At 37.9% G+C, this 19,954-nt stretch overlaps 1 protein-coding gene across 1 annotated transcript in view; it reads left to right on the top strand.

Moving 5' to 3' along the window:
- arhgef39 (Rho guanine nucleotide exchange factor (GEF) 39) overlaps window positions 1-17,591 on the top strand; it is a 102,368-nt gene extending 84,777 nt beyond the window's left edge. Inside the window, exons 8-12 of the mRNA XM_042403642.1 lie at window positions 663-892; window positions 8,579-8,667; window positions 14,476-14,614; window positions 15,539-15,636; window positions 15,826-17,591. Of these exons, the coding sequence (XP_042259576.1) occupies window positions 663-892; window positions 8,579-8,667; window positions 14,476-14,614; window positions 15,539-15,636; window positions 15,826-15,862 (593 nt within the window). The 3' untranslated portion in view covers window positions 15,863-17,591. The remainder of the gene's footprint in view (window positions 1-662; window positions 893-8,578; window positions 8,668-14,475; window positions 14,615-15,538; window positions 15,637-15,825) is intronic.
- Window positions 17,592-19,954: the final 2,363 nt, after the last annotated feature.

The following is a 19,954-nucleotide window of genomic DNA, read 5'->3' on the forward strand; positions in this document are numbered from 1 at the left end:
TAGGGCGAGTTCAAAGTTGTGAAAACAACGGGGGTGTTTTGAATACACCCCCGGTTTTCACAGGTAATTTGTTAGTCTGTCCCTTCCGCCGCAGGAAATAATGGATTCATCCTGGAAAGCTGTTGATGTAGCACTTTTCTCCTTATGAAAGTAACACAAGGATTATTCGACCAATGAGAATTTAGTTGGACAAGAGCATATCGACCAACTAATGGACCAGTCGACCAGGAGACTACAGCCCTACTTGAAACATTCTTGTTCTGAATGGCCATACTCAAAGGCAGAGTGAAAAGCTTGCTTTCATAGAGAGGGGTGTGAAGTGATGAATCACACCAGGAAGGATAATAGTGCATATTTTGACAAAGTCTGTCCTCTAAGACATTCATAGTAGTAAGATAATATCACGTTTAAGTTTTGGGAAACAGTGTGAACAGATGAAGCAAACAGCTACTCATTGTTTCCACCTCGTCTTTGCATGTTCTCTTTGTTCTCCTGGTGGACTGGAAACTTCAAATTGCCAATGAGCACAAACAGCAGCATTAGTTTCTGTTAGGCTGTCTCATTGCATGCTGGGACAGACACCAGCTCCCCCACAACCCAGACAAAGAAGTGAGCAGCTAAAGAGAATGTTTGTTTGTGTCTCTTCCTCCCCTGTCCTGCAGAGAGGTGGTACATCCGTGAGGGTTGGCTGAAGATGGTTCCTCCTAAAGGTGCAGAAGCCAAACCCAAGATGTTCTTCCTGTTCTCTGACATGCTGCTGCAGACCAAGCGATGCAGCCCACTACATCCCACCAATGGAGACAAGTTCACAGGCCAGTTCACCTACCCCTTGCAGGACTGCACTGTGGAGAAGGTGTTTGGCCACACCAGGAGCCAAGGAGGCCTGCTCAGTGTAAGTGTCAGCAAACTAGGCACATGCCTGCCTGCCTGAGTAGTTCTCATGTGACAAGTTTTTCTCCAAAACATTTGAAGGGTGAGGAAGTTTCGGGAATATTGTGGAATATTGACTAAATGTTAAGACAAGACATTTCTACATGGGCTACCATACAGCAAAATAGAAAAGTGTATTTTCCAATGTGTTTCATGCTTATATTGTATTAGATATCATGTTCAGCTCAATCGGAGTGGGAACCAGACTGAAAGACAACATTAACCAACTGGAAAAAAAATGAATGGAAATACTGAGTCATTAATAAAAAAGTAGCAATTATATCAGCAAAAGGAGCCATACACAAGGGAAATGGCAGGAAAAGCAAGTTTTCTCAAAATTGTTCTCCAAATAAATTTAATTTTTTCAAAACTAGTACAATACTCACATGCAACATATACATTGAAAGAGTTATTGGTCAATGTGGTCATTCCTCCTGTCCATAGTGGCTCATCCACAGTTATAGTTTTTTTCAGTACAGAATTTGTAATTGTTTTTCTGGGACAAAACATCAGCATTGAAGCTACAACTGTCAGGATGAATATAAGCACTTGATTTTGGTGAAGTCCTCGTACGGTGGATTTTGTCCCTCATCTCAGCGTTATACAGAACTTCTTATGATTTATGTTGGCAAGCTACTATTTCCCTGGTTTATCTTACAGCCCTGGCCAACTTGTTTTTATTTACCACAGTCAGGTTATCATACCAGATGCCATTACAGTACAGTTGTTTCCCACTCTCACTTTCCTTTACCACATATTAATTTGCCTCTGCAGGTCAATGTAAGGAAACTTGGAAAAGTTGAACATGGGAATGAAATGCTCAGTGTTTGTTGGGCAGCAGGTGGGAAGACATCTGTTCATTGATTTGAGTGTACACATGAGTGATTCCTTCACAGAGGCATTATTTAATTCCCACTTTTGATGCATGTTGCTTTGATTTGTCTTACTTATGGCCTTGACGGCTGCTGCTGAATAATCTGCTAAACAGAGGTTTCTGAATGTTTTCCAGCCTCACCATATGAAAATGTCATTTAGTTCTGCTTGTCAGATGAGACCCGTGTTCCCTCGCCTCTTCTTCTCCCTAATCACTTCAAACCCTTGTTGAAGTAGCCTAAAAGTTGAACTTTTAATGTGTCTTCTCTCAGTCTCATCCGCCTCCCAGGTCTCAGTACAGCTGCTGGCTGACAAATTGTGATTAAATGATGAAGTTGCTGTCATGAAACATTCAAAGGAATGAGTCGCGCGTCATTGAGCAAGTAACCAAAGCGTTTATGCAGCGAGTGTTTAGTGCCAATGCTGCATGGTATCAATATTCATTTCAGCTGATACACTCTTGCTCAAAAAGCTCTTTATGTTCTGCTGCTAATGTGCTGCCCTGTAATGCACAGTGGCTATATAGAGCTTTAATGACTCTAAAGGTTTGCAGCATTTGATTTGATTCCTCTACACTGGAGTGGTAGCATACAGTAGAAATGAAGTGTTTTTTTTTTTAAATCTGGTCATTTATTAAATGGAAAAGACATCCTTGATATAAAACTGATAAATATACTGTAGCACATTTGTTACCTTTGATATTTTGTATCAAATTGTCACAGTAAGTGAGTCATTTTACGTAGCAAATAACCGTTGTTTTCATTATTGACTAATCTATAAACCTTTTTTTTTTTTTTTTTTTTTTTGGTCAATCAATTAATTGTTAAGTTTATGAAATGTCAGAAGAAAATTGTGAAAAATGCCCATTTCCACTACTAACAACCCTTCTTCTTACTTTGATATCAAACCGAGAAAAGCATCTTCTCCTCACACTGGAGAGGATGAAACCAGAGAATATTTGCCATTTTTGCTTGACAGTTTTGAACAACTGTAATAATTAATAGACAGTCCAAAATGTTGCTGCTTAATTTTCTGTCAGTCAACCATGAAAGCAATCCATTGTTGCAGCCATAAATTGTTTTCTTAATAAGAATTCAAAACAATGAAATTCCACCCAAATCACCTGCTATATTTCACTTAATACAGATATCATCTGATATCATGTCAGTCAGTATCTCAATAATTTAAGGACTTTGAGGACAAAGAGTGCTGTTCTGTGCACACTTTTCTCAGTCTCCTGGTTTAAAATTATGGAGGCTGCTTAAGAAATTAATGCTGAAATGTTTCCATACTAATGAAAATAAGATACTTGTCTTATTGTCATTATTGAGATACAGATACCTGAGTAAAATTACAGCTGTAAGTGACAGTCGTTGATTCATCTGTCAATTATTTTTACTAATAATTAACTAATCATTTGGTCTATTAAATGAAGTAAAATAGTGCAGAAAGCCCCTCACAATTTTCTAGAGACTAAGGTGATGTCCTCTGGTGACCAAAACAGTCCAAAACCCAAAGATATTCAGTTTACAATGGTAAAAAACAGAAAAGCACCAAATCCTCACATTGAAGAAACTGGAAACAGCAGATTTCTGGTACTTTTGTTTGATAAATTACTGATTACTAAACAATTAATTGTTTGTCAAAATTGTCGATTAATTTTCTGTTGATTGACAAATCAAATAATCAAGTTATTGTTTCAGCCCTAAATATAATACAGTTTAAAGAAAAGCTTCACATTTTTCATGTTTAAATCAAAACAATACGCACATTCCCTTCTGTACACTGAAACCAAGTATGGTTGATGTAGTTCTACATTCTGTACATGCTGACTACTAAGAGATCACTTCCTAACACAGTTCCAATTTATGTGATGTATAATAGAAGTATTGAGATTCAATACACAGCCCTAAAAATGATCAGAAAGAGCTATGATAGCATGTAGGTATAGATTTAGCCAGTTTACCTCAGCCATTATCATCTGTTACACCAGTAGTGTCGCTACGTTCAGTAGTGTCTAGAGAAAAAATGGGTTTTGTCACTAGAATGTGGATGAAACAACAGTTTATTTATTTTGTGAGAATACAGAGCACAAAACACAGATGAGAGGGTAAATTCAGTAGTGTGTGTATGACTACACCAAGTGTCTGGTATGTGTGTTGCATTATGATGTTCTTGACAGGTCCAGTGACATATTGTTATGACCAGGCCTATGTGACTTCATTTGTTGAAGGCAGTGTGAATTAAAAGAATCCTTCAAGTGACTAATGAAAAGGCTGCTGAGTGTGTGTGTGTGTGTGTGTGTGTGTGTTTTAACAGCTGAGGAGTGTAGTGATGGCTGCCTGCTGTAACAGAATCTCTCAGTTGCTGGATCAGATTAGGCTGCAGATCTATCTCTTCAGGCCCTCCAGTAAATACATCTTCCTCAAGCCTGTCGCCGCTCTCCGCCAGCCCGCTGCACGTTATCTAATGGCAGAAATGGCATTTCATTAGCCTCTTATCCCACCGAGGCCCAAATGCATACTCAATAGCATTACACGTAATTTCTCATAAGGACACATTATTGATCTCGGGCCCCTACCTGAGCTCAAGGAAAAGGGCTATCAGCACTCCAGGGCCCTCCTCATCCAGGGCCATGAAGAATTAAAGCCAAATTAAATTTGACAGCTGTAAATGCCATGGCAATCTATATGCAAAGTTTAAAAAAAATCGCTTTTATTAAAATTTCTGGTGTGTGTGTGTGTGTTTTTTTTTTTTTTCTGGGCACACCTGTTTGTTGAGAGCTGGCTTTTATTTGTGGCTCACACATTGTTTTTCTCTTCATCTTCTGTCTTCTCCTCTCCTTCCGTCTGTCTCGACCTTCCTTATTCTCTCCTCTCTGTCTGCAGTCTTCATCCTCCTAATATCCCCTCGCTACTTGAATATTTTCCCACATCCCTGACAGATTCTCTTTGATGTATAAATAATCAAGCTAAATTATGTGCAGCAATGAGGCTCTGTGCTCTGCCGTTCTTATTATACAAAGTAATTTCTACCTAAGAGGGTCAGATTTCCTGACAAATCCCTAATTACCGCATTGCAATAGAAGTGGAATCTATTTGTGCATAAATCAACCGCCGTCCCCCAAGTGGCGAGAGCCTAATATCATGCGCCACTCAGTTCGGCCCCACTAACTGAACTCTATAATTAGATAATACTTGTGATGATGGTACATTTGAAATCTTGATCTATTTAATGTATAATGAGAGACACTTCCCTCCCCCTGTGTAAAAACATCATTATGTTGGATGGGGTATATGCTCCTGTATACCAGCATAAAGTTCTATCCAAATACTCCTGGAAATAATCGATATGTCACTGCTCAACAAACTAGTTTCCTGTGTGGAGGCTGCAGCTGCAGGTAAATGTGAAAGGTCATTTAATATGGTGAAGGCCTAATTTTGATCCTCTGCTTTCCCAGTGTAATTATGCTGCTCTAAAAGCCCCTTTTTTGTTTGGGCTTGGACATCTCCAATTGGTTTGTTTGACAAGTAAAATCTGAGGCTGGTTTTAGCAATGTGAATGAGAGAGCTGATAATTACTGTTGACTCAAAGGACGAGGACCCTGTCACTCTGTAGACCTGAAAGGAGTCTACAAGAGATTTGAGGACACATTTCTGCCAAGCTGCTTAGAGAACAGAATACAGTTTCCCTGTAAATGTGACCTGAATGCAACAGTTCTGTTACTTCACTTGAATTAACTTTCTCCATCTTCTTTACCTGCAAATTTCAGTCAGAGTTTTCAGGCCGATGAATGCCTGTGAAGAGCAGCAGTAGGTTTTGCTGTATGACGAGCTGACAGAGTGGAAGCTTTTTACTTGATATGGCCTGCCTTCTACTGTTTTTATAATGTTATTACAGTTTCAGCCCTCCATTGGTGAGGCCTCTGATGACAAATGATGAGCCTACTGAAATACAACCAGAGGTGAATAAATATATAGTTTTATGGTAACACTAGTACATCCTGGAAAGCCTGGAAAGTTTTAATGCATCTCTTAAGTCATAGAATTGTCCTGAACAATGACAAAATAGACCAAAATGTCCTGGAAAATGTTTAATGTACAACAAACATAGTTATGTACATGATGAGATGATGAGATGTCTTAAACCTTCGTAATCTTAAATTTCCTTGTAACAATTGGCAGCTGAAATCTGATGTCAGTTTGCAGTCAGATTACAGTGAAGAGATATTTTTTCCCACCAAAAATATCTATTTGTTACATCTTTTCTTTCAACTGCCTATCTGTGAACAAAGCTGAAAGTGCACATCAGTCTGCCAAAATGCAGATACAGATACATTACAATGCAGATACAAATGCATAAACAGGTTTAGTTTCCCCCAAACACTTGATCTTATTATCACTGTTTGGGTGACAGTGACTGTTAAAGGTTGCTGTGTAGTTGCACAATTTTTTCAACATAGGAGATTGCACTGAACCTAACATTTAAAATCAATAATAAATCTGGAAATCAGCAATTGCCATATCTGGCTGATGAAGTCAGACTTTGTCTTAAGGTTCAGGATAGCTTGAGCCACTGTGTCTCTGGGTTGTTTAAAACATCCTGGAAAATGATTTCCTTCTAAAGGACCCCAGTGTGGAGTACTGAGTAAGTAAAACATGAACATGGACCCTCTGAAATAAAACTTTTTGTCTTTAATAATGCAACACATAAAACAAAATGAAGAAGTGTATTTCATTTCAGTGTCAGTTTGTACAGATTTCTGCAGCACAATGTCATGGCTGCCATCAGCTTGTTACATAGACTACAGCTGTGCCTGAAATGTATTTATTTATTTTATTTATTTAACCTTTATTCAACCAGGAGTAAAAGACTTATTGAGATTACAAAATCTCTTTTTCAAGAGCATCCTGGCCAAGACAGGCAGAAGCACGAATGACAAGGTTGCAGACTTAAAACAAACATATAACAATTGAAAATGAAAACAAAGAACAAATTACAGTACACAATTATAAAATGTCAAAAAAAACATTAATGACCATCAACATCTCCATCTACAGCCAGATATTCCTGCTTCTAAGTCTTTATGAATCACATTAAATGCGTCCAATGAGACCAACTCCCGAAGATTCAGGTAATTTTGCAACAGATTCCAATCCAAGGGAGCAGCATACTTAAACAGCGTTTTTCCCAGTTCAGTATAGGCTTTAGAAACAGTTAGTAGGAGTAAGTCCTGGGAGCGAAGACAATAACTTCCCATACTTTTTTGTAGAATGTAGGTCTGTAAGTAGGAAGGAAGCAGTCCAAGAATAACCTTATAAATAAGAATATGCCAATGGTTAAGTCTATTGGTGGAAAAGGCAGACTATCCAACCTGAGTATACAAAGAGCAATGGTGAGTAAGGGCTTTAAGATTTGTAATAAACCTCAGTACTCCATGGTAGACAGTAGCGTGTGTAGGCATTGTGAAGATGCATGCATGTATAAAACATCACCATAGTCCAGCACAGACATAAATGTAGCAGCAACAAGTCTCCTTTTGGCCTTGAAGGAAAAGCAAGACTTGTTTCTAAAAATGAAACCCAACTTCAACTTCAGTTTTTTTCATCAGTTGCTGAATGTGAGGCTTAAATGAGAGAGAATCATCAATTATAATTCCAAGATACTTGTATTGAGAAACAGACTCAGTCTCAGAGCCCTGAAAAGTGGTGATAGACTGAAAGTTTGGTGGCTTAGATTTTGCATTTGAAAACATCAGTTTCGTTTATGGTGTAGACGCAGAGCAGTATATCACAGTATCATCAGCATAAAAGTGGAAATTTGAGTTGGAAACATTTTGATTGAGACTGTTGATGTACATAACACTCCCTATATAGTGCACTACATTTACCCTATGCCATTTTGAGCAAATACTGAGTGTGTAAATGTATCCACTATATAGAGCCTCAAAAATTCCACAATGGAATGAAAAAAGTAGTGTGCATGGGATGTACACCACTTTCTGCTAACAGTCCCACAAAATGCAATGCTCCACATTTTATAAGTGAAAGTTATCATTGTATGACTTTACAGCTGATGGTGATGACGCAAAATGATGACAATCAGTGAAGTCCAAAATCTCAATTTGCTGCTCACTACTGAATAAACTATTTAGTGTCTATTATATAGGGAGTAGGGAATGAGTAAATGAGTGATTTCAGACACAGCCTGTGTCTCTAACTCAAAAAAAGACATTCATTCAATTATTAAAGACAAAAATCCAAATAATTGTCTTTTTACATTTAATTATTACAGTAAATGCATACATAAACATGAAATACATATTACATAATGAATTGTATATATATGTTTCTTGATTAATTTTTCTTGTGGCATTTTAAATTTTCCATCGACTGTACAGCTATGGAAAGTCAATCACAGCACCAGTCATTTTCTTCTCTGATTAGGTAAACAGTATTGTGCACACTTCAAGGTATCTTACCTGCTCTTGTGTATATTTGATTGATGGACACAGTATGTACCTGGATGATGTTCCATTGCACAGCTGAAATGGAATATTTTTGTTTGAGTGATAGAACCCACATCATACCGACTTAGTGATCTCATTGAAAATTTAAGAGGAAGCTTTATTTATAGAGCAATTCTAAGCAAAATGCTAAAATTACAAGATACATTACAACATAAAATAGCCATCCAAACAGCCATCATGACACCTCACGCCCATCCATGCTGCGGACAATAATCCTAACTACTGTCTTCTACCTCCTTCTTCCAGCTGACTTTCCCCAAAGCCAAACTCCTGCTGATGTCCAGCAACCAGGAGGATCTCAATGACTGGTACCAAAGCCTGAGCTCAGCTGTCAGGTACCTGCAACACACAAACACACACAGAGTGATGGTGAGACTTCAAGAAGTCATGAAATGAATTGCTGGTATGTCAGTTTCAAATCTTAATTAAAATAATGTATAAAATTAAAGCTGCAAGCAGCATTGGTCGGGACCTCGCACTCTGGCCTGTCGGGATCAGATCATTTTGCTTTTTAAAAATGAGGGATATTTCTTACAAGTGTGATGTGCTTTTATTATGAAAGTTTGATTGACAGGATGAGAATTTTGTGCAGGGTGAGACATGTCTGTCTTGCTCACACCTGTGTCATCAAAATTATGCAAGTTTTTGGCCCATTCACTTGAATTTCAATTAGTAAATTGAAAACTCTTGATGAGTTTGTGTGTAAAACAAATTAATTTCCTAATTTTTATCAATTCTATTTTTAGAAAAGGAAAGACTTTTAACCCACATGACCTGGTCAAAGTTTGATTGACATGTGTACTGTCAGGTGTGTAGAGACAATAAGTAACTGCAGCTGGACACAGAAAAATACTCATATATTTGAATGGAGAGTGTGAGTGAACCCACACCTTTTTGAACATTTACTGCTTCCACATAGTTTTAGATACAAACTTCATTTGAACTTTAAATGAGTCACGAGACTTTGACCTACAAATCTTGAATTTACATGTTTTTTCTATCTTTTATTTTTTTTGAGATATTAGTGTGTGAGTTTTAAAGTCTTTTCTTGCTCCTCCTGTGATTTTATAATGAGTGTGCATTGCGGAATGTTTCACAGCATTTTTTAGTAGGAAATTTCGTTGCGAATCCATTGATACAAGTTTGAAAGTGGTCAGACTTATAGTTTAGATGTCAGAAGCCTCAGTTTGACACAAAGTTCATGCCCATAGATTGCCTCCCCATTGTTTTACATTGTAAGGTGTGATGTGGCACTGCACCTTTCAAGGCTTATAAAATCCAAACCGTTCTAGGTATTACAAAGTTTTTAACAACTTTTTTTCAGCATAGTGTCATAAGTCACCTACTAAAGTTTGAAGCCGATACCATTGACGCTCTCAGAGGAAATAGCATTTGTTCGGGGGCCAAAGTTGGGGCAAAGTCTTATTTTGAAAGGCTAATTGTGGACTTCCTGTTGGATTTAGGTCAGGGGTGTCAGTGTATGATTTGTAGGTCTTGATGAGATGAATAATTGAGTTTTGGTTTGATCTCTCTACGACACTCCTATGGGCTGTGGCGGCCATTTTAGTTACGTAGGTGGTGCTAGAGAGCACATTTTGGCACTTTAGGAGTTAATTTTTACATTTTATCAAGTTTTTCACCAGACCTGATGTGCGTGCCAAATTTGATGGGTTTTTGAGCATGTTTAGGCGATCAAATTTAGGTGTGATGTCCCGTAATAATAAAGAAACAAACAAACAAACAAACAAACACACAAAAAACTTTTACAGTAGTCCTCTGCCTTTTGGGCTCGGTCCCTAATAAATGTTAATACAGTATAAAAGAACACTTCTCCATGGGGTCTGCTTTAACAGAAAATACTGATTTGACTGCTTTCAGCTGACAGAACCCATGTGGCAGGTCCTCAACTCAGGAAACACCACCTAAGAAAAGAAGTACTCTAAAAATAACCTCCTGATCTACGTAAAATCCCCCTGAAGTTTCTTTAAACTGTTTGCACACAGTATGGCAGCAGCACACTGCAGACCAGTTAATTGTATACACAATGTTATCTTCGCTCTTTCTTTATGCATTTATTATTTTGCAGTTTTTCGGCGTCTAAGTAGTCCTACACGATTTGTCATATCACCTTTGTTTCGATGTCAAATTGTACATCCCCTTAAGGAGATGCGTGCTATTATTTTTCTCATCTCTAACATATTCCATGGACTTGATAGAATTTTTTAAAGCATTAAAATTTATAATGGAAAGTCAATGGGAGCAGTGTTTGAAAGCTCATATCTCAAAAACTAAAAGTGCTAAAGTGTTCAAACTTGATTGACAGGTGGCCTATGTGGAAATGCTTAACATATTTTAAAATGGGACCTATAGCGCCACCATGTGGTCAGTTATTACGTGTTTTATGTTTTGGCTTATAACTCATGAACCGTGAGGCCTATCCAAACAATTTTTGCACAGTGTATTCCTTTGATAGTACCAAGTAGACTGGTATAAGCCACACCCATTTGTGCATAGAAAATTTTTCCGCCATTTTGATTTTTTTTTCAAAAATACGTTTTTTGCTTCTTTTGGCACATTTTTCATTAAATCTTCACCAAACTTGGTACGTACCATATTTAGATGATCCCGAACAGAGCTTATATCTGGCCTAATGCATTTAACGAGTCATAACTCTTCAATGCTGATTCGGATCAACACCAAATTTGAGAACCTTGTACATATTGTGACAGTGCACCATTATGTAAAATTTGATACTATTCTACCCACAGGGGGCGCTACTGTAATATTATAACATGATATTTCTACAGTTCTGTTGTCTTCAGTGAAATGAAACTTGGTACAAAAGTTCTCTAAGTCAATGTGCACGACATAGTGAAACATGGTGACCATAGCCCCACCTTGTGGCCATTAGTGAAACACCACCATACTACTTATTAAGTTCCATATCTCTTAAATTCAACATTCCATAGTGACCAAATTCAGCAAAATTGTACAGGTGGAGATGCTGAACAAGTGTGTGGTATTCGATACAATTTCACCCGTAGGTGGCGCTACAAAATTTTGAATAATTGCTGCTGAAGCAGGAATTTGCAGCGACAGGAGCAATAACAGCAGTGGCAGCAGCCAGCAGTGGCAGCGGCTGAATCTGGCAGTTTGCAGCTCTCACACGCAATTTCTTCAGAAATTGCAGAATTTTCTAGTTTGGTATTAGTGTCTGCATTGACAGTATATTCTTTATATTGTGTATTCTGTAGATTCTGTTTGAACACTTAACTTAAAGTATTTAATGCTGATCCCGAATGAAGTATTAAAACCCAAGATGCTTTAAAAATGGCCCACAAATATATAGTTCAACAGTAACAATAAAACAGCTGGTCACTGTCGTTATTAACAAACGCGACTCACACGGGGGAATTTGTGGGGGTCTCTTTTCAGCAGCAGATGAATCCACATTTGGTGCTCTAGTGGGTATTTCTGGCAGCAGGACAGTGTGTGTGAGGGATTGAGTCAAATTAAACTACAGTGTGTGCTCATGGTAATGAAGGAACATGTCAGCCAGTGCAACAGTGTGACTTATTGATGTATTTTAATAGTTTTTGGACAGTAATGGAGGTCTATGGCACAAAGGAATAAGATATATGAGGCTTTGATACACATTCACAACACTTAAGTGGATCACTTCATTGTTGGTGAGGGTCTGTACATGAGATGTGCTGACAATAAGAAGAATATTAAGAAGAATATTACCAGACATTTTCTTTAAAATGAATTTATGCTGGTTTGATCACTATTTAGCTGCAGAAAAGTTAGTGATAACAGTGAGATGAGTGCCAACTGATGAGTACTTGAGAGGTTAATTGATTTATTATTTATGATCTATTTTTAAGTAATGTGCTACATTGTGTATATTTTATTGTTTGCATTTTTTACATAGATATCGTCTTCCTTAAATTATATGTCCTTTATCTAATGAGTGAGTATTTCACATCTCTCATTATCTGATGAAAAGCATGTGGCTCAAAGTCTCATCTGTATGTGTTCTAAATACAAATATTACAGTTTGGGAGTATTAAAAGTGTGAGGACAGTGATTTGATTGTCCAAACACAAGGAAGCTATTCAATGAGTCTTAGTATAAGTTTGACACAGGCTGATGGTGAACCTCTGGTCTGTCTGTCTCTCAGACAGCCCCTCAGCGTTGATCAGCTAGACCTCAGGAACTGCACTCCCAGCTCCCCGGAGGAAGGTCCTGGTCAGCCCCGTTATGTGGAGGGGCCGGCTATGCTGAGGGCCTTGACCCCAGTGTGACCGGCCAGGCTAATTAGTTTATCACTTTGTCAGAGAAGAGAGAGAGGAGGCTGTCAAAGATCTCAGACCACCCAGCAGGTGGGGGCTAAGGCTGCAGGCTGACAGCTCTAAACTCCAGAGAGTGTAATTAGCTGTAGTGGAGGACCGAGGAGAGGACAGGCTGAGAGGACCAGGGGTCAGCAGCACTCACACCACTGGGGAGGGGTGCAGGGCTGAAGGGTGTGTGCGTGTGTCCACACATAGCTGAATTATTGATTTAACAAAGAATACACACTGCCCGGACTGACATCTCTGAATCTATTGGATGTTGCTTTCACAGTGATTACCAAAAAATGTTTTCCGTTGATAGGTCGTATCAGATTGATGTTATTTCATCACTTTCATGTTTCTGATAGCAATATACACACATATGCCACACACACAATACCGGTTATACACAATTATCTTTTGTTGCACTTAAAGTGAAACACTAACACTTTTTTCTGTTCATGTTTCCTTTTGTTAAAAACTACACACTCATACACACACACACAACTCCTAGCCAAGGAACTTAATTATATGTCAATCAATGCTTTGTGACACTAAGTGAACAGTGAGGTAGGCTGGGCTGGTGGCCTGACCAGCAGAACACAATGGATCTCTTACTTACCTTTTCATTTGCAACTTATGACCCTTTCCACCTTTTAAGGCTGACCTGATATGATACATGTATAATATATGTAGTATGCAGGGCTTGAAAGCATTTACATACTGTCATTTATCATCTCTCAATGAAATCATAATATATGTTTTATATCATGTTATTGTTTTACAGAATCCTCCTTTTCATATAAGAGGCTATTTGTAGAAAAATATACAATCCAGAAAAAAATGGTCCCAAGTTCACATCTGGAAACTCAGATAAATATGTGTTAAATATGTGAAGAGTTTTGTCAGATGTAATGCATTAAGGCTGAACACAGTTTATTACACTGAACATCAGTTTATTTTAAATGTGATTATGCATTTTCCATATTTTGATTTATATTGATAGTGGAAAATATTCTCATAATATTGTGATATTGATTTCAACCAGTAACACATAAAACCTAAATATACATAGATTTATAGAATGTCAAATAGGTGGTAATTATGGGGATAGAATCCTGTAAAGTGCTAATCAAGAGGACTCTCCTCCTCCTTTAAAATGTCTTAAATATCTGGAAGTTTAGAGAGTTTTTGTTTAGCTCTATTGTAAATGTACTAAGAATAACCATATCTCTAGCTTTATTTTTACTCATGTTGGAAATGTTTGGCACATGTCCCTCAGCACCTCCATTTTTCTCAGAGACTCAGGCCTCTAGTTTCACTGCACTAAACTGCCAGTGATGGCCAATAACACAGCAGCAGTGTGTGTTTGATTGTTTGCACTGGCACACACCGCTGGGTATTGTGAGCCTGATGTCTTCTACTGTCCTCTATTATTTGAAGAGAGGCTGAACAGGACGCACAGAATGACAGTCCCTATAATATCATACTGATATTCTGGCTAAGACAAGAATATCATAAACTCACTGTTGAGTAGCTACAACAGAACATGTGTTACTATGATAAAGGTATAAATACAATACTGATGACAGAAAAATATAAGAATATTCTAAAATATAATGATAATCTATTGCCTTCAATAAATATATGAAGCATAATCAATAACATATTCCATATTTAGCCTTGGTTTTATACACAGAATTGAATTGAATTAAATAAGACAATATAGTGACACATTTCCTTATTTTCAGTTGATGGATTATATTGTATAGGTGAACCTGATTAACTGAGTGTGTGTTGTGTTTGCAGGAAGCTGCAGTCTAAGCAGACAGTTGTCCATCAAAGAGACGAGTTGAGCCGGAGACCTCTCCGCTCAGCCGCCAACAGCCACAACGCACCAAGCAGCAGCAGCAGCAGTAACAACAATCCCAGCAGGAAGAGGAACATGGTGAGCTGCATACACACATACACACTGTCATACAAAATTGTAAAACATACACACACTTCACTTTCAGCTTTCACATTTGCCACTCCCAGACAAATAGGAAAAGCAAATGAGCATAAAATGACTGATTCAAGCTTGTTCTATAGATATCAGAGTGCTATGTGTCTGTGGAATTAGTGCTTTTCCCCAAGTTCCAAGCTGAATATAAAATACTGACTTTAAAATGTGTTTGTTATGACACAACATTTTCTGAAAATCAGTTATTCATTTCCAGTTCTAAAAATACATAACTCAGTACCTGCTGGAACAATTTTCTGTCTATATTGTGCAGCCTTTATAACATTAAATGACTATATGTAATGTAACGTGTGTCTCTCATAGTGAAGAACCTACAGAATAATCACAGTTCCCCTCAGCTGTAGCTCTGTGTTTTGGTTTTACCGCCCACAAATTTGGCTCTCATCAGCCTCAGTTCCTGCAGCAGCAGGCAGCTGTTTTCAGTGAAAAAGCTCCGATAAACTGTGGAACATTTAGCAGCTAAAGAACCAGCTATATTTCTCAGGAGTTGGTGGAGACCAAAGTGAATATTAGTCTTAATTTCATCAGGACACAAACACAAGTATGGATTTGTAAATAGAAAATTGTGTGTTCACCAGAAAGCATGTTAACCACAATATGTCAGATGTTGTTTACAGCTTGTTCAACTGCCTCCAACTGGCTAAAATCAATTAATGCAGCTTAAAAAACAGCTACTAAGTAAAATATGTCTGGTTTCAATAACAACAGCCCATAGTGCCACCTTCTTTCTTAAGTTTGTCCACACTTGGAACAAAACACAGGAGTGCTTCAAGAATTCAGAACCACTTTAATACTCATCACAGAGGAATGTTTCTATCTATTTGCCATCGTCTCTGCCCCTCTCTTCAGGAGAACACTGAGCCAAGTGAGCATGCTCAGATGCCTGCAGTCGAGTGGGAGAGCAGTGCCCCCAAAAGGATGAAGCAGTCTGGTGCTTCAGGGCAGAGGTGGGGTCATTTGGTCTTGAGACTTTCTATCAGCAGCAGATAGTCAGAGCGATGGCTGTTGACTGTTTGATTTCTTTTCAATATTATTTGACACCTTTTATGGTTAATTTGAAGTGTTGATTAAATGAATATGTTTCCAATTTGAGGTGTTGCTTTAAAATGTTGTTGATGTATGTGTGTGTCCATCAGTTCAGAAGAGTCCATGTCCAGCTGTGTCATCCTCTGATGGATTTCTCCACACTCTCTGAAAGGAAGTCAGTTTGAGACGACGGTGGATCCTGCATGGTGTGTCTGAGTTTCATTCATATTGACTTTTGTGTTCCAGTTAATTTTGACAAACAGGACACACATGTGACTGTACCACTGTGTTGTTATCTTCTTTTTTTATTTTTTAACTAACATGTGTTAACTAACAGCAGCTCCAGCTTCTGCTCATCCTGTCTAATATAAACTATCCTGATGTGCTGCTTTAAAGACCAAATATCTGCTGAATGTTAAATGTGAGCATTTTGTTCCTGCTGGTCTCCAGCTGAGATTAATATATTTACACCAATACTGCAACAATAATATATTCACTGCATACTGTTAACTGTATCACCGGTGGACCAGTGTAGGTGGGTACATCCCATTAAAAACCTATTTTAGAAAAAGGAAAGGTAATGGGGGAGCAATAACACAGTTCAGGCCTCATATTTGTAAAGCTGTTTACTTTCAAAGTATCCTGTAACATAAGAGGAACTTTCAAATCTCTGATTCTATTCAATCACTCACTGGGAGAAACAGAAAGCTGTGGTGACAGTGTTTTTAAATTGTATGCAATCAAACAGTCATGTACATCATGTGGAATTTTTCCGTAATTACCAGGCTCAGTTTTGTGATAATCTGTGTAACATCTAAGCACTAATTATGACTGAATATTGTGTTTTTGCAACTTGATGCTAGAAATGTGTGAAAAGATACAAACATGGATACATCAAACTCCACCATTCAAGCTAACGAAACCTTTGAGCATTAAAGTTCATTTTTGACCTTGTAAATAGTTATTTGACAAAATAATCTTAACACACAGGTCCATTTACTAGCTTTTTCAGAAGCGTTCAACCTCATGTTTGCATTTGAGCAGAGTCAGCTGCTGAGAGTACAACACCCCTGCACCTGCTAATGAAATAATGTTCCTGTCGCTATGGAGGGAACCAACCAAGTTGTTTGGGTCTTTTTAATGGGATTTGTTTATAATAAGAGAAATATATAATATCTCTAGATTTATGCTTTAAATTGATTATCATCACACTTTTGATTACTAACTCTGCCAACAGCAGCACACTGCACACAGCACTTTTCACTGTACACGCCTTATTACTAACACTGCCAACTGCCATCATAATTATGTTTTAATTTTCTGTTGCTCAGCAAGTTACATTACACTCCTTCAAACAGCTTTACTGCCTCACACAATCATGATATTCAGTTTAAAGTCAAAATTCTTGGAATGTCTGATTTTATTGTTGATTTATTGCCAGATATAGTGACTACTAGTTTTTGTATGTGAGACATATTATGGTGAATTATGTTTTATGTTGCATCATAATTGAATATGTGCATTTAAGCATCTGCACTGTATTCTACAAATGTCTGTGTTTATGTAGATTTCTATAAAATACCTGCATCCAGGCAAGAAAACCTGGTTAACAGATATGACTTTCTATACACTGACTGTCTACGTTTTTATTATCATATCTTTTATCCTTTATTATCCTTTATCGACAAATCATGCTACTCTTCTGTATAATGCTCACCATATTTTATTGACACTATTTTGCATTTTTAAGCTTGCGATGTGTTTTATAAATTATATTTCAGTTTTACTACTAAGATGCTTAAGCTGTTACCCTGGTTACAAATCATATCCAGAGATGGAAATAATGAATTTTAAAATAAAACTCTGAAAGAAGTTATCTGTGTATTTTTCAGCTCTTGTATTTACCAAACATATCCACTAGGTGGAGACACAGATGTGCTTTAACAGGAGGCTGTAGAAATGGTTTTACTTCTATACTTATGTACACATCTGTTGTAGTTGTTGTAGTTGCTGCAAAGACTACACAACTAAAACCAGCATCAATGGTCAACAAGGCATCAACAGAATAATGTATACAGAGTATAGTGTACAGACATCTGAAATGCATACAGAGTATATTACATTTTGAATGAAACCGTCATCTTATATTAACTTGTTCATTTTGCGTGACAAGGCCTGTGTACACAGTGTGATTTTGGGCTGCCCCAGACAAAAGTTGATCATCATGAGAGAAACACAAAAATCTTTGACTTGTAATTTAAAACTGTGTTCCTAGATCTCACTGTGACATGTCTACCAGACAGACTTCTAGACAGCCTTCTGCTTCCAAATTCTGACAATGTCCAATGTGAGAATTGTGTTTGTGTTTTTATGACCCATGTCTACATACCAACCAATCTAAAATGAAATGATCCAAAATCACTGGCCGACACAACCCTTTTTGGTTTTTCTATTTACATCATAGTGCGATTCAGCAGACATTCATTGCTCAATGTGGTTTATTTTGTACAGTCTGACACAGTTTGCGGTCAACATTTTATTAAACCCAATAGAGCTGCATTGATAAGTCTATTAGTCGATTAATCAATTAGCGGCGAGCTATAAGATTTACTTTCACCAACTATTTTGATAATCGATTGATTTTCATGTCCAAATTCTCTGATTCCAGCTTCTTAGATGTGAATATTTTCTGGTTTCTTAAGTTCTCCACGACAGTAAACAGAATATTTTTGGGTTGTGGACTCAGCTGTATCTTTAGAAGATTCCTGACTCTGACAGAGATTTGGATTTTCACTCTCTCTGCAGTAGCAGGGCCAGTGTAATGCTGATGAAGACATTTTAAATATTCAACACTTCTATATGTGGTCTGCAGAGAGAGTGAGAGTGATTAGGTTTCTATTTTAGAAAGCAGATGATGGGTGGTCACTGCAAAATCTACATTAAAGCTCCATCACACTGGTCTGTTTCCCTTCATCAGTAGATGATGATACAGACTAACAGCAGATTAAATCTAACATCAGAGTTTAGTCACTGCTAGTTTTCAAAGTGCAGTTCTGCATTATTACCACAAGATAGAGTTAAAGACACGTGAACTATCCTTTTCACGTCATAGTAGCAGCTCTGGCCGTCCAACTGAAATATTTGTCCCCCTAATGAAAGCCTAAATTTCCCCTTTTGTAGCTTACAGCAAATCTTTTCTATGACTCTTCACAATCTACAGTAGAATACAATGTAAACACAAGGCTTATCGAAATCCCAATAAATATATTGAAACCTCTTAAAAACTTACAAGATGAGGAACACAGGCAGATAACATAACTTGGCTTTTCTGACCAGAACTGATCTGTGTCAATAATGGCGCTTTGCCTCAGCCATACATGAAGCAACCCATTGTTAACTGTATGTGCATAATATGTCAATTACATTTCTCGTCTCATGTATTTTCATGTTTATGAGTTCACCAAATGAGTGTTGAAATAAGCTGCTGTGACTCTGCCCTCACTTACTGATCTGCCCTCAGATAAAACCCTAAAACTTTTATAAATCATGTTATTATTGAATGAATAAAAGAAATAATCTTCAATTCGATTTCATTTTTCTTCATATAGTGCCAAATCACAACAAAAGTCATCTCAGGGCACTTTTCACATAGAGCAGGTCTAGACCACACTCTTTAATTTACAGAGACCCAACACTTCCCCATGAGCAGCACTTGGCAACAAGGAAAAACTCACCTTTAACGGGAAGAAACCTCAAGCAGAACCGAGCTCTAGGTGGACGGCCATCTGCCTTGACCGGTTGGGGTTGAGAGAGAAAGAAAGAGGGAGGGGGAGAGGAGGGAGAGAGACACAGAGAAGCATTATAACAACTATAACAATAATAATAATGATAGAGATATGACTAGTAATAATAATAGCAGTAATAGCCGGAGAAGATTTCAGGGTAGGACACCAACAGGAACACTCCACCATCCCTGCACTATCCCCATGGCCAAGGCCCACAGTTCGGATCCCGGAGTTTCCTGCGAGATGAGAAAGCACAAAAAACTCCAGGGAAGAAGCCAAGTTAGTAATATGCATTAATGGTATATGAATACATACAGATGGGGAGGAGGAGGAGAGAGAGGAGCTCAGTGCATCATAGGAAGTCCCCCGGCAGTCTAGGCCTATAGCAGGGCTTATCCAAGGCAAGCCTGGTCAGCCCTAACGACAAGCTTTATCAAAAAGGAAAATTTTAAGC

This window comes from Thunnus maccoyii, chromosome 23, assembly GCF_910596095.1.
Source record: "Thunnus maccoyii chromosome 23, fThuMac1.1, whole genome shotgun sequence".
Taxonomy (NCBI): domain Eukaryota; kingdom Metazoa; phylum Chordata; class Actinopteri; order Scombriformes; family Scombridae; genus Thunnus; species Thunnus maccoyii.